Consider the following 15,475-nt stretch of genomic DNA (forward strand, 5'->3'; position numbering starts at 1 on the left):
GTCCAAGGGACTTTCAAGAGTCTTCTCCAACATCATAGTTCAAAAGCATCAATTCTCCTACCCACATCCAAATCTCTGGCCTGCTCCGGGTGCCCCAGCAGACACCTCCTTACTGTGGAGACACTTCTCCGCCCAACCAGGACTCAGGCCTCTCCTAGCCTCTCAGGCCTTGGGGGCCAAACAAGAGCAGGTACCTTTTGTTCAGGGCTCCCTCCCTCTGCAGGGTGACCCCCAACCTTAGCATAGGCCTGCAGCAGACTGGACCAGTCTGGCAGTCGGCTTTCCTTCCAATTACCTCTCACCCATAAGACCAGAGTAGCAACCCAGGCATGGCTGACCCACCCAGCTATGTCCACACCTGGGCCCAGCTGAGCCCCCGACCAGCAAGCACCCCCGCTGTAGGAACAGAGTCCTCAGAACGGCCACAAGAAACAGGTACTGATAACATTCGTCAAGCAAATGCCCTATTTTACTAAAAATCCATGTATACATTACATTTTACAAAAACAGCATCCATCAGGACCTCTCAGTCCCTTCCCTAAGCCAACAAAAGATGGGGGCTCTGAGGAAGTGTTCCCCTCCAAATGCTAGGGCTGCCCCAGGCATCCTCAGACGCCTGGTCCAGTGCACAGAAGGTGGAGTTAGTGAAGTCCCTGCCAGGATCCAGCCTGGGGCCTGTGCAGGGCCCTCACCATGCTGGGTGAGGGGCCTGCCGGGACCATGGACACGCTGCCCCCACCAGAGCCCCAGCTGGACGCAGCTCCGGCCTCAGGAGGAAGACACAGGATACCCGTAGTGGTTGTGGTCAGTCTCGCCCAGGGCCAGCGTCAGAGACAGGCTGGGCTTCCGTTCCAGCTCCTCCTCCTCCGGGCAGTGCTGAGGGGGCCGAGCTTTGAAGAAGTCGGAGACGTAGCGGACCTGGCAGAGAAGAGGGAGGCAGGAGCTGCTTGGGTGGTAACAGGACAGGCCAGGCAGGCTGGGCACAGTGGGGCAAGGGAGCCCAGGAGTTGGAGGGCCTCTAGTGGGGAATCAATGAGAGAGCAGAGTTGGGGTCTGAAGGGAAGATGGGAGCACAGGGCAAGGGTCTTGGAGAGGCAGCCCAGAGAGGGCAGGGGTCCCAGAGTGGGGTCTCTGGTCAGGGCAGGGGGTCGGGGCCTGGGAGCTCACAGTGAGGCTGGCCACCAGCGCCCCCTGCAGGAGGCCGATGAGAACGTCACTCCAGTGGTGTTTGTGGTCAGACACGCGGGTGTAGCCCACGTACAGGGCGAAGGCTACCAGGAAGAACTGAACGGTGGGCCGCAGCAGCCGTGCCCACTTCCAGCAGAGCCGGGCCTGCACATAGAGCTGGGGTCCGAGAGCAGAGTCAGTTGGGCACCCGCCAGGCCCACCCTGCCCTCCGCATGGGCGGCGACCCTGGGGCCACAAGCCTAGAATCCCCAGACACGGGGCCCCCAGTTTTTATCAACATGGCAGAACCTCCACCTCCGCCCTGGCTCTCCCAAGGCCCAGGGAAGGGCTGCCCATGGCCACAACACGCCAGTCACAGACAGCAGACTCACCGCCAAGAATACCATGCAGTACATGCCAAAGGAGGAGTGTCCGGAGTAGAAGGACAGCCTGAGAGACAGAGGGTGGTGGGGGTCATGGGGTGGTGTGGAGAGGGCAGCCAAAGGATTTACTCGGTCTTCAACCTCCAGACACCCGGCCCCTACCTCGCCCCCCCAGGGTCCAGGACTTTATGTAAAAACACGGCGAGCGTTGCATGCCCTTAGTCCTTCCCCTTCCAATTTTCTGACCATGTGGTCAAGTCTCATGGGCTTTAAGGCATCACCATGAAGCTGCTTCAGGCCCTGAAGGCAGAACCCAGGGCCCACAACTGGGTCCAGACAACAGCTCCACTTTCACTGTGTTTCTTCTCAAGATTATTCTCCACCTGTGCTCACTGATATAAGGTTTGCATTTTCTTTTTATAGAATTTCAAGTTTTAACAAAGGACATCAAAGGAGTAAGTCAAGGCTGTATATTGTCTCCTTGGTTATTTAACTTATATGCAGAGTACAGCATGCGAAATGACAGGCTGGAAGAAGCTCAAGCTGGAATCAAGACTGCCAGGAGAAATATCAATAACCTCAGATAAGCAGATGACACCACCCTTATGGCAGAAAGTGAAGAGGAACTAAACAGCCTCTTGATGAAGGTGAAAGAGGAGAGTGAAAAGGCTGGCTTAAAACTCAACACTCAAAAAACAAAGATCATGGCATCTGGTCCCATCACAAATAGATGGGGGAAAAACGGAAACAGTGACAGACTTTATTTTCTTGGGCTCTAAAATCACTGAGGATGGTGACTGCAGCCATGAAATTAAGACACTTGCTCCTTGGAAGAAAAGCTATGACAAACCTACACAACGTATTAAAAAGCAGAGACATCACTATGCCAACAAATGTCTGCACAGTAAAAGCTATGGTTTTTCCAGTAGTCAAGTATGGGTGTGAGTTGGACCATAAAGAAGGCTGGGCATTGAAAAATTGATGCTTTTGAACTGTGGTGCTAGAGAAGACTCTTGACAGTCCCATGGACTGCAAGGAGATCAAACCAGTCAATCCTAAAGGAAATCAACCCTGAATATTCACTGGAAGGACTGATGCTGAAGCTGAAGCTGCAATTCTTTGGCCACCTGATGCAAAGAGTCGACTCACTAGAAAAGACCCTGATTCTGGGAAAGATTGAAGGCAGAAGAGAAGGGGATGACAGAAAATGAGATGGCTGGATGACATCGCCAACTCAGTGGACATGAGTTTGAGCAAGCTCCAGGAGATGGTGAAGAACAGGGAAGCCTGGTATGGTGCAGTCCATGGGGTCATGAGGAGTCAGACACAACTAAGCAACTGAACAAAAACAAAGGACATCAATGGACAAGAAAGAAAATGGCAGATTGAGAGACCCCACCCCATGAAAGCAACTGGAAAACTGACAATGGTCAGAACCAGACTGGTGGTGGCATGTGAACCAGAGAAAGGAGCAGACCTACCTCCCAACACCTGAGACGGTGCGGTCCTGACCAGTGCCTCCCTGGAGCACTGTCCATAAATACTGACAGCAAATGCAATAGTCACCACTGCCTGGGGCAGTAAATGCAGCAGGATAAGAAGGCTAGCCAAGAAGCCAAGAGGAAAGACCAGGGTGAGCTGCTCTGCAGAACGAGGCTGGGAATCCGGGGGCCAGGCTGGGCCCATCAGCAAAGACCTGCCAAGGTGCTCCACTCTCCACTCTGGCCAACTCGCAGACGTGTCAACTGACACGGCCCACGTGGCACATGTACCCCAACATATACACGTACCCACACAGCACACATACCCCAAAACACACATAGGGCACACATACCCCAACACAGCACACAAACCCCAACACACACGTACCCCACACGGCATACATACCCCAACACAGCAATGTACCCCAACACAGCAACTCACCCCAACACACACATACCCCACACAGCACACTTACTCTGACACACACTACCACAACTCAGCACACATAAAACAACATGGCACATGTACCCAACACGGCACAAGTACCCCCCACAGCACACCTACTCCAACACACACACACCCCAGTATACAGACTCCAACATGGCAGATGTACCTCACCATGGCACATGTACCCCAACACACACATAACCTCAGCATTCACGTACCCCACACAGCACACAAAGCCCATCTGTAAAATGAAAACTTTTCTTACGTGGTTCCAGGTATTTAAGGACATACCTGTCTACTCACTAGCCTATCACTCAGCTAACAGCACAACTTCACGGCCACTCATGACAAAGAACAAAGACTTTACAAAATTAGTTCAGAACACTTACCTAGCAAACAACCAATGCCAACAAACAGCAAAACAACAGAAGAATCTGATTTCCAGATGTATGCTACATTATAGGTATATATGCTGCATTATAACATTGAAAATGCTCAGGGAAAGGGGACACATATATACCTGTAGCCAATTCATGTTGATGTATGGCAAAAACCATCACAATATTATAATTATCCTCCAATTAAAATTAATTAATTAATTTAAAGAAAACTGCCCAGGGACTTCTCTGGTGATCCAGTGGCTAAGCCTCCCTACTCCCAGTGCAGGCAGCCCAGCTCCCTCCTTGGTCAGGGATCTAGATCCCACATGCTACAGCTAAAATAGACCTTGTGCAGCAAAATAAGTAAATAAGTAAACAGTTTATTTATGTAAAAAAAAAAAAGGCAAGTTTTCAACAACAATAAATATTTATAATAGATGCACAAAAAAATGTGGGAAATGCCCAGGGGGGAAAAAGTCTATTCCTAGAAGCAGTCGCTAAGAGACTCAGATATCAGACTTACTAGATAAAGCCTTTTTTTTTTTTTAAGTTTGGTAGATAAAGACTTTTAATCTGCCATTTAAAATATGTTCAGAGAGCTAAAGTGAGAATGATGTCTGACCAAATAGAAGAGTACCAAAAAGAAACAGAAGTTGTAAGAAGGAATCAAATAGAAATTCTGGAGTTCAAAACTACAGTATGTGGAAGATGAAATCACCAGAGGGGCTCAAAAGCAGACTGTGCAGGCAGAAGAGCATGTGAACATGGAGACAGGTTAATCAAGACTTTAGTGGTCTAAGGAACAAAAAATGAAAAGAATGGAGAAAGTTCAGTGAACTTCAGTCTTGTGGAACACCATCCAATGTACCAACATAGGTAAAACAGGAGTCCCAAAAGGAGAACAGAGAAAGGGGCAGAAAGAATATTTGAAGAGGAAATGACTAATAACTTCCCATGTTTGATGATAAACATCCATCCACACACCACAAAGGCTCAATGAACTCCAAACAGGATAAACTCTAAGATAGCACAGCACAGTCAAGCTACCAAAAGATGGTGAAGATCTCAAGAGCTGCAAGAGAAGGCATTCGTTGTGTACAAGAAATCCTCAATAAGATGAACAGTTAATTTCCCATCAGAAACCATGGAGGCCAGAAGGATTCCAAGTACTGAGAGAAAACCCTGTGAATCATGAATTCTACACGTGGCAAAATGATCCTGTAAAAATAAAAAGAAGTTAGACATTTCCAAACAAACAAGAACCAATAAAATCCATAGCTGATGTGCCTACAAGCTCTGTGAGAAATGTTAAAGGGAGCCTTCCATGGAGGAATGAAGGATACTAGTCAGTAACTCAAATCTACAAAAAAGACACGAAAGACACCAGTAAAAGTAATTACAAAACATAAACAGCAGTGTGAATGCATTCTGGTCTATAATCCTATTTTTCCCTACGTGATTTAGAAAAAAATAAAAACCAGCTACACTAAAGAAAAAAAACTAGACTAACTGGATCATTCCACAGTAGATATCACATCATTATGCTATACATCTGAAAGTAATACAATGTGGCAACTATGGGTTTCCCAGATGGCACTAGTGGTAAAGAACCTACCTGCCAATGCAGGAGACATAAGAGACATGGGTTTGATCCCTGAGTTGGGTAGATCCCCTGGAGGACAGGGTTTCCCTGGTGGCTCAGTGGGTAAAAGAATCTGCCTGCATTGCAGGAGACTGGGTTCGACCCCTTGGTCAGGAAGACCCCTTGTCCCGAGAAGGACATGGGAACCCACTGGACGGAGGAGTCTGGAGGGCTACAGTCCATTGGGTCGCAAAGAGTCAAACAGGACTGAGCAATTAAACCACCACCTGGAGGACATAGCAACGCACTCCAGTATTCTTGCCTGGAGAATCCCACGGACAGAGGAGCCTGGCGGGCTACCAGCCCATTGGGTTGCAGAGAAAGGCAACTATAGCTTAATTTTTTTAAAACCATATAAAACAGTTATTATAAATCTATGTTGATGAGTACATGATGTATAAAGATAAAATCTGTAACAATAACCTCATAAGGGGGTAGAAATATATGGCTGCAAACGTTTTGCACAATAAGTACTTATGAACAGAAAAAGCAGTAATGGGGAAAAAAGCAGTAATGGAGAAATTTTTTTAAAAGATACAGTATATAGAAAACAAATAACAAGACAAAGGATATTCACTGTGAGAAAAGGATCAATCCATCCAGAGATATAATAACAAAGATACAAGCACCTAAACTTGGAAACACTGCAGAATCCAAACCTGAAAGGACAGAGGGTGTGATTCCACTGACAGGAAATGTTCAAAACAAGCCCATCCACAGACACAGAGTGGGTTCCTGGTTGTCAGGGGCTGGGGTGGGGGTGACAGCTCCTGGGTGTGGGCTTTGTGTGTGTGTGATGAAAATATTCTAGAATATTAGAGGGAAACGGATGCACACCTGGGAATGCACTAGAAACCAACAAATTGTGCATATTAAGATGGTTAAACTGGTGGATTTCATGTTTGGGGAATTTTATTAAATTTTTAAAGAAGGAAAATAGGACATCAATCAAATGAAAAGTTCACCAGTAGAGACGGTGAGAGGACAGAGCAGAACGTGAGGGTGGGGGCCTGACATTTCAGGGAAGTGGGTCACCCCTCCTGACACCTCCTGCTCTGCCCCAGGGCCAGATACCCCAGCCCCACCTAAGCTCCCTGCTGGCATGATGCAGGCACGGGCACCTCCAGGCCTTGCTCCTGCCCGTTCTCCGCACCTTCTCAACCTGGCAGCTCACCCCACAATACCCAGCTCCTGAGGGCCCTTCTGCAACCCCCACCCTCCTCCCCACTGGGAGCACTGCCCACCTGGACTCCGTGACGTTAGCAGGGCTCCCCCTGCACACCTCCACCTGCACGTACGCCGAGCAGTTGACGCGGCTCCAGTCAGGGTCACACACAGCCAGGAAGTTGGGCCGCAGGCGGCCGGTCATGTACTTGGCCAGGTCTGTCAGGGACTGGCTCACTGCCGCCCCAAACAGGAACGTCCCCACCACCTTGTAGAGGGCGGCCAGGTAGTTGTTGAAATCAGAGCGGGAATAGAGGCGGTCCGTGTACACCAGGTAGGCTTCCCCGGCCGACACCTGCAGGCAGCAGCCGGAGGCTTCAGGGTTCCCAGCCTCTCTGAGGTCAGCGGGGAGCTGGGGACCCCAAGAGGGCTCTCTTCCGCACAAACGCCACCCCAGGCAGCCCTCCAACGCCCCAGCCACCCCCCCCGCACGCCCTCCTGCCTTACAAGGATGACAGTGGCTGTGATGATGACCCCGGCCATGAGCCCATGGGTGATGGTGTCTGGACGGTAGGGGTATCGGATGGAGTCATCTCCACAGTAGAAACCTCGCTTGTACGGAGTGTTGACGAACGTCAGGATGGCACAGGGCAGAGCGGCTGGGTGGGGTGGGGGGAGAGGAGGCCGGTAGCCATAAGGTGCTCCCTACAGCTGCTCCCCAGCTGAGCCCCACACTCAGCTGTGCCCTCGTCTGGCACCTGGACCCGGCCTCAGCCTCCCTCCAGGTCTCCCCACCTCCCTGCCCACGCGACAGTCAGGAGGAGCTTTCCTCACAGTAAGTGAGAGGTCGCCACCCTGGTTAAAACCCCTGTGATTCCCCTTCATCATCAGATCAACACTCAGGTCCTGCCCAGGCCAAGCATCCACCCTCTGCACACTGCCCACTCTCTCCCACCCCTTGCTTCCCTCCAGCCTCCTCCACTCTGCTCTTCACCCAAAGCCAGCAGGCAGCCACCCGGGCCTCTGCTCACAGCCCACTGGCTGCCCAGAACAGTTCTGACTGACTCCCGTCTGCCCCACTGACCACCCCACTCCTGGGGCCCCTCTCACAGCCTTTCTCCAGGGTCCTCATCTTGTTTAATCTGCAGTAACCCTGTGATACCTGAATGACTCCCCAGACACTGCTCCCCCACAGTGAGCACCTGGGGGGCCTGTCATCATCAACGACTAGTCTCTGGAGCATTCTCAGGTGGGGCCTGGCAGAGGTAAGTATCTTCCCAGGTGGTGCTAGTGGTAAAGAACTCACCTGCCGATGCAGGAGATATAAGAGACTTGGGTTCGATCCCTGGGTTGGGAAGATCCCCTGGAGGAGGGCATGGCAACCCACTCCAGTATTCTTGCCTGGAGAATCCCATGGACAGAGGAACCTGGCAGGCTACAGTCCATAGGGTCGCAAAGAATCGGACACTACTTAAGTGACTACTTAAGCACACATACACACAAAATGAGAACGCCCTGCTTGTTCTAGGGTTGGCCACAGACCAGGAACACCTGGTGAGACATCTGCCTCCACACGCTGTCCCTGAGCCAGCCACACAGGGACCGGACAGGCCCAGCCCAGGCCAAGGAGCTCAATTCAAAGGTACATTCAGGAGTCACAAGTCATGATCAGACCCTGCCTGGCACAGCCGCAGGCCTGGAGTCCAGAGGCCCCAGGAGCCAAGGGCGGCTGGGACACAGGGCTCCCCGCACCCCCAGGGTGGGAGCACAGTGACAAACCCAAGCAGAGTGCCCTTTGGCCCTGGCAGGGCAGGTGACATGTGAAAAACGGTGTGACCAGAGCAGGAGGAGGGCAGGGCCACACCCCCTTCCAAAGGTCAAGTTCAGAGCCTTGGGGACCACCCATGATGGCGCTGATGCTGGTAAAGGCTCAGTGAAGAACACAGAGGTCTGGCTCATGGAGCTGAGGGGCTGGGAATAAAAATAACAGGCATGGCAAGACTGGGAGGTGACCGTGGCTGTCAGTGGAGTGTTGGGCAGGACACATAAGGAAGGTGGCTTAGAAATTCAGAAGACATCTGGGGAAGAGCACCCCCAGAGGGGCAGCCAGTACAAAGGCTGGAGAGTGGAGAGCCGAGTGCTGGGGGGAGCGAGGTGGGGTGAGCATATGAGCAGGTTGGAGACAGAGAGGCTGAGGAGCAGAGGCCTGCAGGGGTGAGGAGAGGGGCTAGAAGAGGCTGAGAAACCAAGTCGAGCCCCACTTCCAAGGCCTGAGCAGAGCAGGGGCTCCCATGGGGGTTCCCATGGCAGGGGCCAGTGAGTCAACCTCCAACTCCTGTTCCCCAGGCCCAGCCCTTTCCCCTGGAGATCCTTATCTCCAGGGTCAGACCTGGGGCCGGGCTCTCCTGGGATTTAGGAGTCAGGTGTGCCCACGGCAGACACGCCAGAACCTTCCTGACCTGGTGTCGACCCCCGTGTTTCCCTCGGGGCCCTTGTCACCATCTAAAACTGAACTGCTGCTGTACTGAAGCTTCTAGACTGGGAGCTGGGTCGGCCTGGGCCCCAGTCCCTGGCACACGGGCAACCCTACCCAACCTAATCTCCCCTCAGTCACCCCTGGCCTGTGTGACCTCCAGAGGGAAGCCAAACATCCCTGGGTGGAAACTGGGGGACACGGCAGCACCCCCTCACAGGCTGACTGGAGGAAAAGGTTTAATTATCACAGGCGTCATAGTGTCTGGTATACAGTAAGCGCCACAAAAACGATTAAAGACGTGCTCAGGAAAGGATGCCCAAGGTGGCCAGACACACACAACCCCCTCTCCCAAGACTTCCAGCTGCCACCTGGCCCTTCCCTAAAGGGGTCACTTCTGGGACGTGGGGGCAGGCACTGCCTCGGCCTGCAGCCAGGGCAGACCCCTCCCGTCCCAGAGGAGGCGCAGGAACCAGACTTGCGGGAGGGCAGTTGAGGCTGGAGGGGCCCCTCCCTGCGAAGGGGTAGAATTCCGGGGCCATTGTCCGCACATCCCCGGAGCAAACACTCAGCCTTTGTTTCCGAGCGCCTGGGGGGGTGTGGGGGAGAGGGGGCTGGGGCTGCCCCTTCCCCCAACCTGGCCCGCAAACTCGCCCGACAGGTTTGATTCGCGCCACCCAGAGGCCCCCAGTTCGACAACAGCTGGGGGCCCGGTTTCTCTCCTGGCTCTCCCAGGCCGGAGACCTGAGGGCGAGTGTTCGAATCCCACCACCGCCCGGGCGCCCCCGGCCGGGGCTCCGCCCTCCCAAAACCAGCCGACCCGAGCATGGCGCGCGGCGGAGGGCCTACAGGGGCGCCCCGCGGCCGCGCCCCCCGCCCTGCCAGCCCCACCCGGCCGCCGCCCGCGTGAATCACCAGCCCGGCCTGGCCAGTCGAGGCGGGCGGTGAAGGGGGTGGGGGTGGCGAGCGGCCCCGGAGGCGACTTCCTGCTGTCGCGGAGGGGCGAGGGACACCGACGCCTCCGACTGGAGACCCGCGGGGGAAACCAAGGCCCCGGAGGGCGCGCGCAGACGTCGCGGCCGGTGGAGGGGGCGAGGAGGTGAGCCAAGGCTCCGCCCACCTCCGGAGGCCTCCGAGGGGTGGGGGCCCTGCGGCCCCCACCGGTCCTACAAAAGTTCGGGGGGATCGGGGACGGGGCCGCCCGGGAAGGGGTCTCCCCACGCCCCCAGGCCCCTGAGGCTCTTACCGACCAGCACGCACAGCACGTCGAGCAGTACGAAGACCCACCTCCGCTCCATGCTGCCCCCGCCCGGGCCGCGCCCGCGACCCCCGGCGCCCGTCCCACCGCGTCCCGTCGCGTCCCGGCTGGGCCGCAGGGTCACATGGCCTCGGAGCCCGGCCCAGCCCGGGGGTGGGGGGGAATGAGGGGGGCAGGGCCCGGGAGGGGCGGACGGGGCGGGGCCGCCGGGGGGAGGGGGCGGACTCTGCCCCCGCCCCGCCCGCGGCCCGCGGCAGGGGCGGGGGGGCACGGGGCGGGGTGTGGGTAACCGGGTCGGTACCGGCCCGCGGCTGGAGGAGGGTTGCGGGTCTAGGAGCTGGCAGGGTCGTCGGCGCCCAGCACGCCCCCCGGCCCCCACGGGAGGCTGAGGCTGAGGGACCGCCAGTCCGGGGTCACCGCGCAGCGTTCGCGTCCGGCCGCACGCCCCGGGCACCCACGGATTGGATCGTCTGAGTCTGGGATCGGGAGAAAGAAAGAACAAACGAAGGAATGTGTGAGGGGCGGCCGGAGAGGCCGGCAGGACGGGGCGTAGAGGACAGAGCTCGGGTACCCCAAGACCGTCCCTGCGGGCCCCTCGGTGCGCCTCGGTTTCCTCTTTGGGGCACTCGAGCCCCTGTGTGCGCGTCTGAATACTTCTGAACCAGGAAGTGTCTACAAATCAATGGGGCGTCGTGGCTTAACTGCAGGGTTTTTTTCTTTCCTCCTGGTGCTTAAAATCTAGATGGCCCTTATACATCCCCGGCATTTGAAAGTCATTTCCTCAACGCCCACCCTGTTTGTACCAGGCCCTGCTCCCTTGTGGCACACTTCCCACCCCCGTTTATAGGGAGCAAGTCATGCCCAGAGGCCTTGCTCACACACTGCAAAGGGTAAACTTAGGGTCTGTGCCCTACGTCCCCTCCAGGCCCCAAGGACTGAGCTGGGCCGTGCCGGGGTTCGACACACCCGCACTGGATTCTTTGGGCCGCAACCATATGAGAGGCATTGGGGGGTGTCACCACCTCCGGGAGAGCCCTGGACACGGGAGGACAGGCGAGGTTCTGCCGCTCGTTCAAAATTACACAGGGAAAATAGGCAGGGCTGGGGTTTGAACCCAAGCAGCCTGGCCCGAGCCCCACCCCCGCCAACAACATGAAAACAGGAGATGTTCTGGACTATTTTTTTTAGAGATGAAAGGAGCCAGGTCCAGAGAGGAGCATCCTCCAAGGTCAAGCAGCTGAGAGGTGGACTCAGTGCCCCCTTCCTGAGGGAGCGGGGGTCGACAGAGAGGCAAGGTGCTGGGGTGGGGGGTGAGGGTGACAGTGCCCGGTTCATCTGTGGCTCCTCCAGCCCTGGTCAGACGGTGGGGTTGACATGGTGCCTCTGGGCCGAGTCCCCCAAACCCGGGAACGACTTTCCTTAAGCAGTCCAGCAGCCTCCAGCACCACCACCACCCCGCCCCTACACACACTCAGAATAACTCGGCCCACCCCCAGGACATGAGCAGGTTCTGCATGGAAACTAGACCTGGATTTTCCGTCTGCGGTGTGGCAGACAGTGGGAGGCACGTCCCAGCAACCCCCGCTTTCAACCGCACACCCAGGAGCTGGGGAAGGTACATCCTCAAAACGCAGCTCCCTCCCTCACCCCTGACTTCCTCCCAGGCGTCCCAAGGAATCAGATTACTCACCCGCAGGGCTTCCCTCGGTCTGGGCGCGGGAGGGGCTGTTGCCAGGACCTGGTTTGGGTTGGGGCAGGGGCTCTCAAAGTCCTGGACTCAGACTGACGCGCTCCTGCCCCAGTAAGTCTCTGCCTCTGCCCATTGGCTCCTCCGGCTGCACTCACGCAGGGAGGGGCGGCCCTGTCCGTCCGTCATTCATTCATTCACTCGTCAGTTCACTCATTCAAGCGCCGGAATTACCTGACGAAATACCTGTGCCTGAGTCTCACGTCACCCGGACGATTTCCGGCACCTTTATTGGGCACTTTCCACATCAGCCTGGCTGCGATCGGGTGACTGACCACCCCTCTCCTGTGGTCTTGACACTTTCAGTCAAGGATAGGGAGGTGCAGCACAGTACTGGCATGGATGAAATGAGCACCTACTGTGTGCTGGAAGGGGCAGCCTGGGGGTGGGGCTCTGGGGTTGGGCCCAAGAGTGGAAGGAGCAGGAGGCCAGGTGGCTGGACAGAGGGCTGCCCTCCCCTGCCTGCTGACGTTGGCAGGGATGGGATCACAACACGGTTAGAGCAGCGCGGATTTGGGTCAGGGCTGGAATTAGGGCTAGCTGAGAAATCCGCCTCGGCCAGCGAGGCCGACCCTGAGGACAGAGCCCAAGCTGGGAGGCACTGATGTAACTGAGCCCCTAGAGACTGCACCTCCCCTCTTGCCTGGCAGTCAGGGCTGCTTTGCTGCACCTGAGGGACTAGGGGTTGGCTCGTGTTATGAAGATGCAGGAAGATGTGCCCTGGGGGTAAGCGGAGAGGCTGGCACAAAGCAGGCGCCCAGACCCAGTGCACCTCCAGCCCTGCCCCTCTCTGCACTTCCCTTGGGGCTTAGACATGAGAGACCCAGGTTCGATCTCTGGGTCAGGAAGATCCCCTGGAGAAGGAAACAGCAACCCACTCCAGTATTCTTGCCTGGAAAAGTCGCAAAGAGTAGGACACGACTAAAGTGACTTAGCACTGCAGCACTGTTGCTCCCAGGACTCAGCACGACCGTCCAGTCAGTAACTGGGTGACCTCCAGTTCAGCCCCAAGTCCACATCCAGGAGCTCAGGTCCCAGTGATGTCACCCCTCATGCAGGCCCCCTCCCTCCCCTGCTGTACACTCAGCCTGCTTCTGCTGATCCCCAGCCTGGAGCTTTAGGAGGCAGGACGGACCGACCAGGCGCTCCACTGCTGCTTCAGAACCCAGATGAGTCCACGAGCAACGACTTGCCCAGCAGCCAGAGCGAAAGCTCCACAGGATCACAGCCACACAACACAGGCCCAGAGACCTGTCTCTACCTTCTCAGGAAGTGAGGGAAATTGGGGCAGGTCACACCTCCAAGCACAAGAGCACGCTCCCATGGCAGCCCTCTGTCCCTGCCAGAAAACCCAGGACCCCCACTCCCCACCAAGAAGCACACAGTGCAGACCTGGAAGCACTGGAAAGCCACCACCCGATTCCTCCAGGCAGGTGGTCATTGGTGAAGGAAAGTGGCTCGGGCAGCAAGGGAGGCTGAGAACCCCCTTCCAAAGACTCCACTGCCATCCTGGGTCTCACCCCCTGGGGACAGCCCATGGGAACAGACCTAAGTTCACTTTCCAGGAGCTCACACAGGCCTGGATCCAAGCCCAACACCACAGGAGGGACTGGGGGCAGCGTGCACGGGCAGTAACCCCCCAGACATCTCCACACTCCAGCCACCACTGCCCACCCTCCCAACTTTACTGCACAGGGGTTGGGGGGGGAATAAGCCCCACCCGCTGGACCCCCAAGATGGAGGGGAGACACAGGCTCCAGAACCTCCTGGCTGGTAGTACAGGAGCAGGCTCTGCCAGATGCTGAGGCAAAGTGACAGCCTGGCACAACCTCAGGGTAATACCAGGGCATCTGCGGTACCAGGAAGCTGGGCTTCCTGTCCTCATAGCAGCCCAGGATGAGAGCTGCTGAGTCTAACAAGTGTGTGCACAGGACTCAGGTGAATGAATCCCAGGTGAACAAGTCACTTTTAATATAAGTATGTCCCAAACACTGTATGGGCTATACTTACCCTCAAAGATTTGTTTACCTGATTCAAATCTAAGTGGGAGTCCTGTACGTCATCTCAGAACCACAAACCAGGAAAATATGAGCTGTGGGGACAGCCCAGTCCCATTCCAGAGCCCAGGGTCCTGGGCCAAGGAGGACAAGGCCCTAGCCCAGAACTGTCCGTGTGCAGCCACCCCATCCGTCCCACCCCGACTCCGGGAGCTGCTTGTGGGTCCAGCCTCTAGCGTGGCCTAGCTGATGGCCGGCTCCTTCAACAGAGTGGCTGGAACCAGGGTTGCCTCCTGGCATGTGCTCTGGGAAAGGCTCCCCCAGACTGAGCACCCACCTCCCCTTGTGTGGTTGGAAGGTAGGTCACAAAAGAGCTCTCTTCCGGCTGTGAGGAGAAAACACTGGATGAACTGGAGAACAGCACCAGCAAAGGTACAGTGGCACTTCTGTCTGTGAGAAGCCCACCCTAGAGGCCAGTGGGGGCATCTCCCAGCACCAGGACAGAGCAGGAAACCTGGGTGCAGGCAGTGATTCTGCCTGCAGGTCTGGGATAGACACCAGTGGGCCTGCAGACAGGCAGGCAGGACCAGCTCAACGTCAAGATGCCTAAAGCAGGGGCTTCCCTGGTGGCTCAGTGGTAAAGAATCTGCCCGCCAATGCAGGGCACACTACTGAAGCCCACGTGCTAGAGAAAGCCCGTGCAGCAATGAAGACACAGCACAGCCAAAAACAGATTAACCAATAAGAAATATACGATGTGTGTGTCAAAGGTGGGCCAGGCAGTGGCCAGTGGCAGCAGGAGGAGGGCCAGGGAGCAAGCAGCACGAGGACAGGACAATGCGCAGTCTGAGGACAACCTGGGCTCTGCCAAGTAAGTGGGGACCCAGAACCAGAGCCCAGAAGGGGCAGCAACAATGCCTGACACGCCAGCCAGGAAGCCCCATCCCCACCCCCCACCTCCCCACCAGTGTTGAAATGCACGGACCCTCAGGTCCTAGGAGCTCTACAGAGGATAAACACCAGGCACATCACATCCAAACATAAAGAGAAAATCACAGTCGGAAACAAAAAGATGTCGTGTTTGGGAAACACAAGTGAGAATGACAAACTTCTCCTAACAAGCAAGAGAAACCAGGAATAAATGGGACACAAGGATGCCGTGAGAAGAGAAAGCCAACCTGAAATGCTACCGTTGTTCCGTCACAGAGTCGTTTCCAACTCTTATACCAAGTTAAAAAAAGTAAGTGCTTGAGAAACAAAGGAGGGGTGAGAACTCTCAGCCATCAAAAGCCAAGAGAAACCGGTGCAGTCTCCCTGCCCAGCCCATCCATCTGC

General features: G+C 55.7%; 1 protein-coding gene across 1 annotated transcript; it reads right to left on the bottom strand.

Annotated features, from left to right (window-relative positions):
• Nucleotides 1-490: 490 nt before the first annotated feature.
• Nucleotides 491-10,495, bottom strand: PLPP2 (phospholipid phosphatase 2). Its single transcript, XM_052643863.1, has 6 exons — nucleotides 10,385-10,495; nucleotides 7,173-7,324; nucleotides 6,746-7,020; nucleotides 1,560-1,617; nucleotides 1,168-1,344; nucleotides 491-918 (listed from the first exon to the last, which is right to left on the bottom strand). Exons 1-6 carry the CDS (start codon nucleotides 10,434-10,436, stop codon nucleotides 769-771), a joined length of 864 nt encoding a protein of 287 aa, XP_052499823.1. The 5' UTR covers nucleotides 10,437-10,495; the 3' UTR covers nucleotides 491-768.
• Nucleotides 10,496-15,475: the final 4,980 nt, after the last annotated feature.

The sequence above is a fragment of the Budorcas taxicolor genome, chromosome 7 (assembly GCF_023091745.1).
Source record: "Budorcas taxicolor isolate Tak-1 chromosome 7, Takin1.1, whole genome shotgun sequence".
NCBI classification, from domain to species: Eukaryota; Metazoa; Chordata; class Mammalia; order Artiodactyla; family Bovidae; genus Budorcas; species Budorcas taxicolor.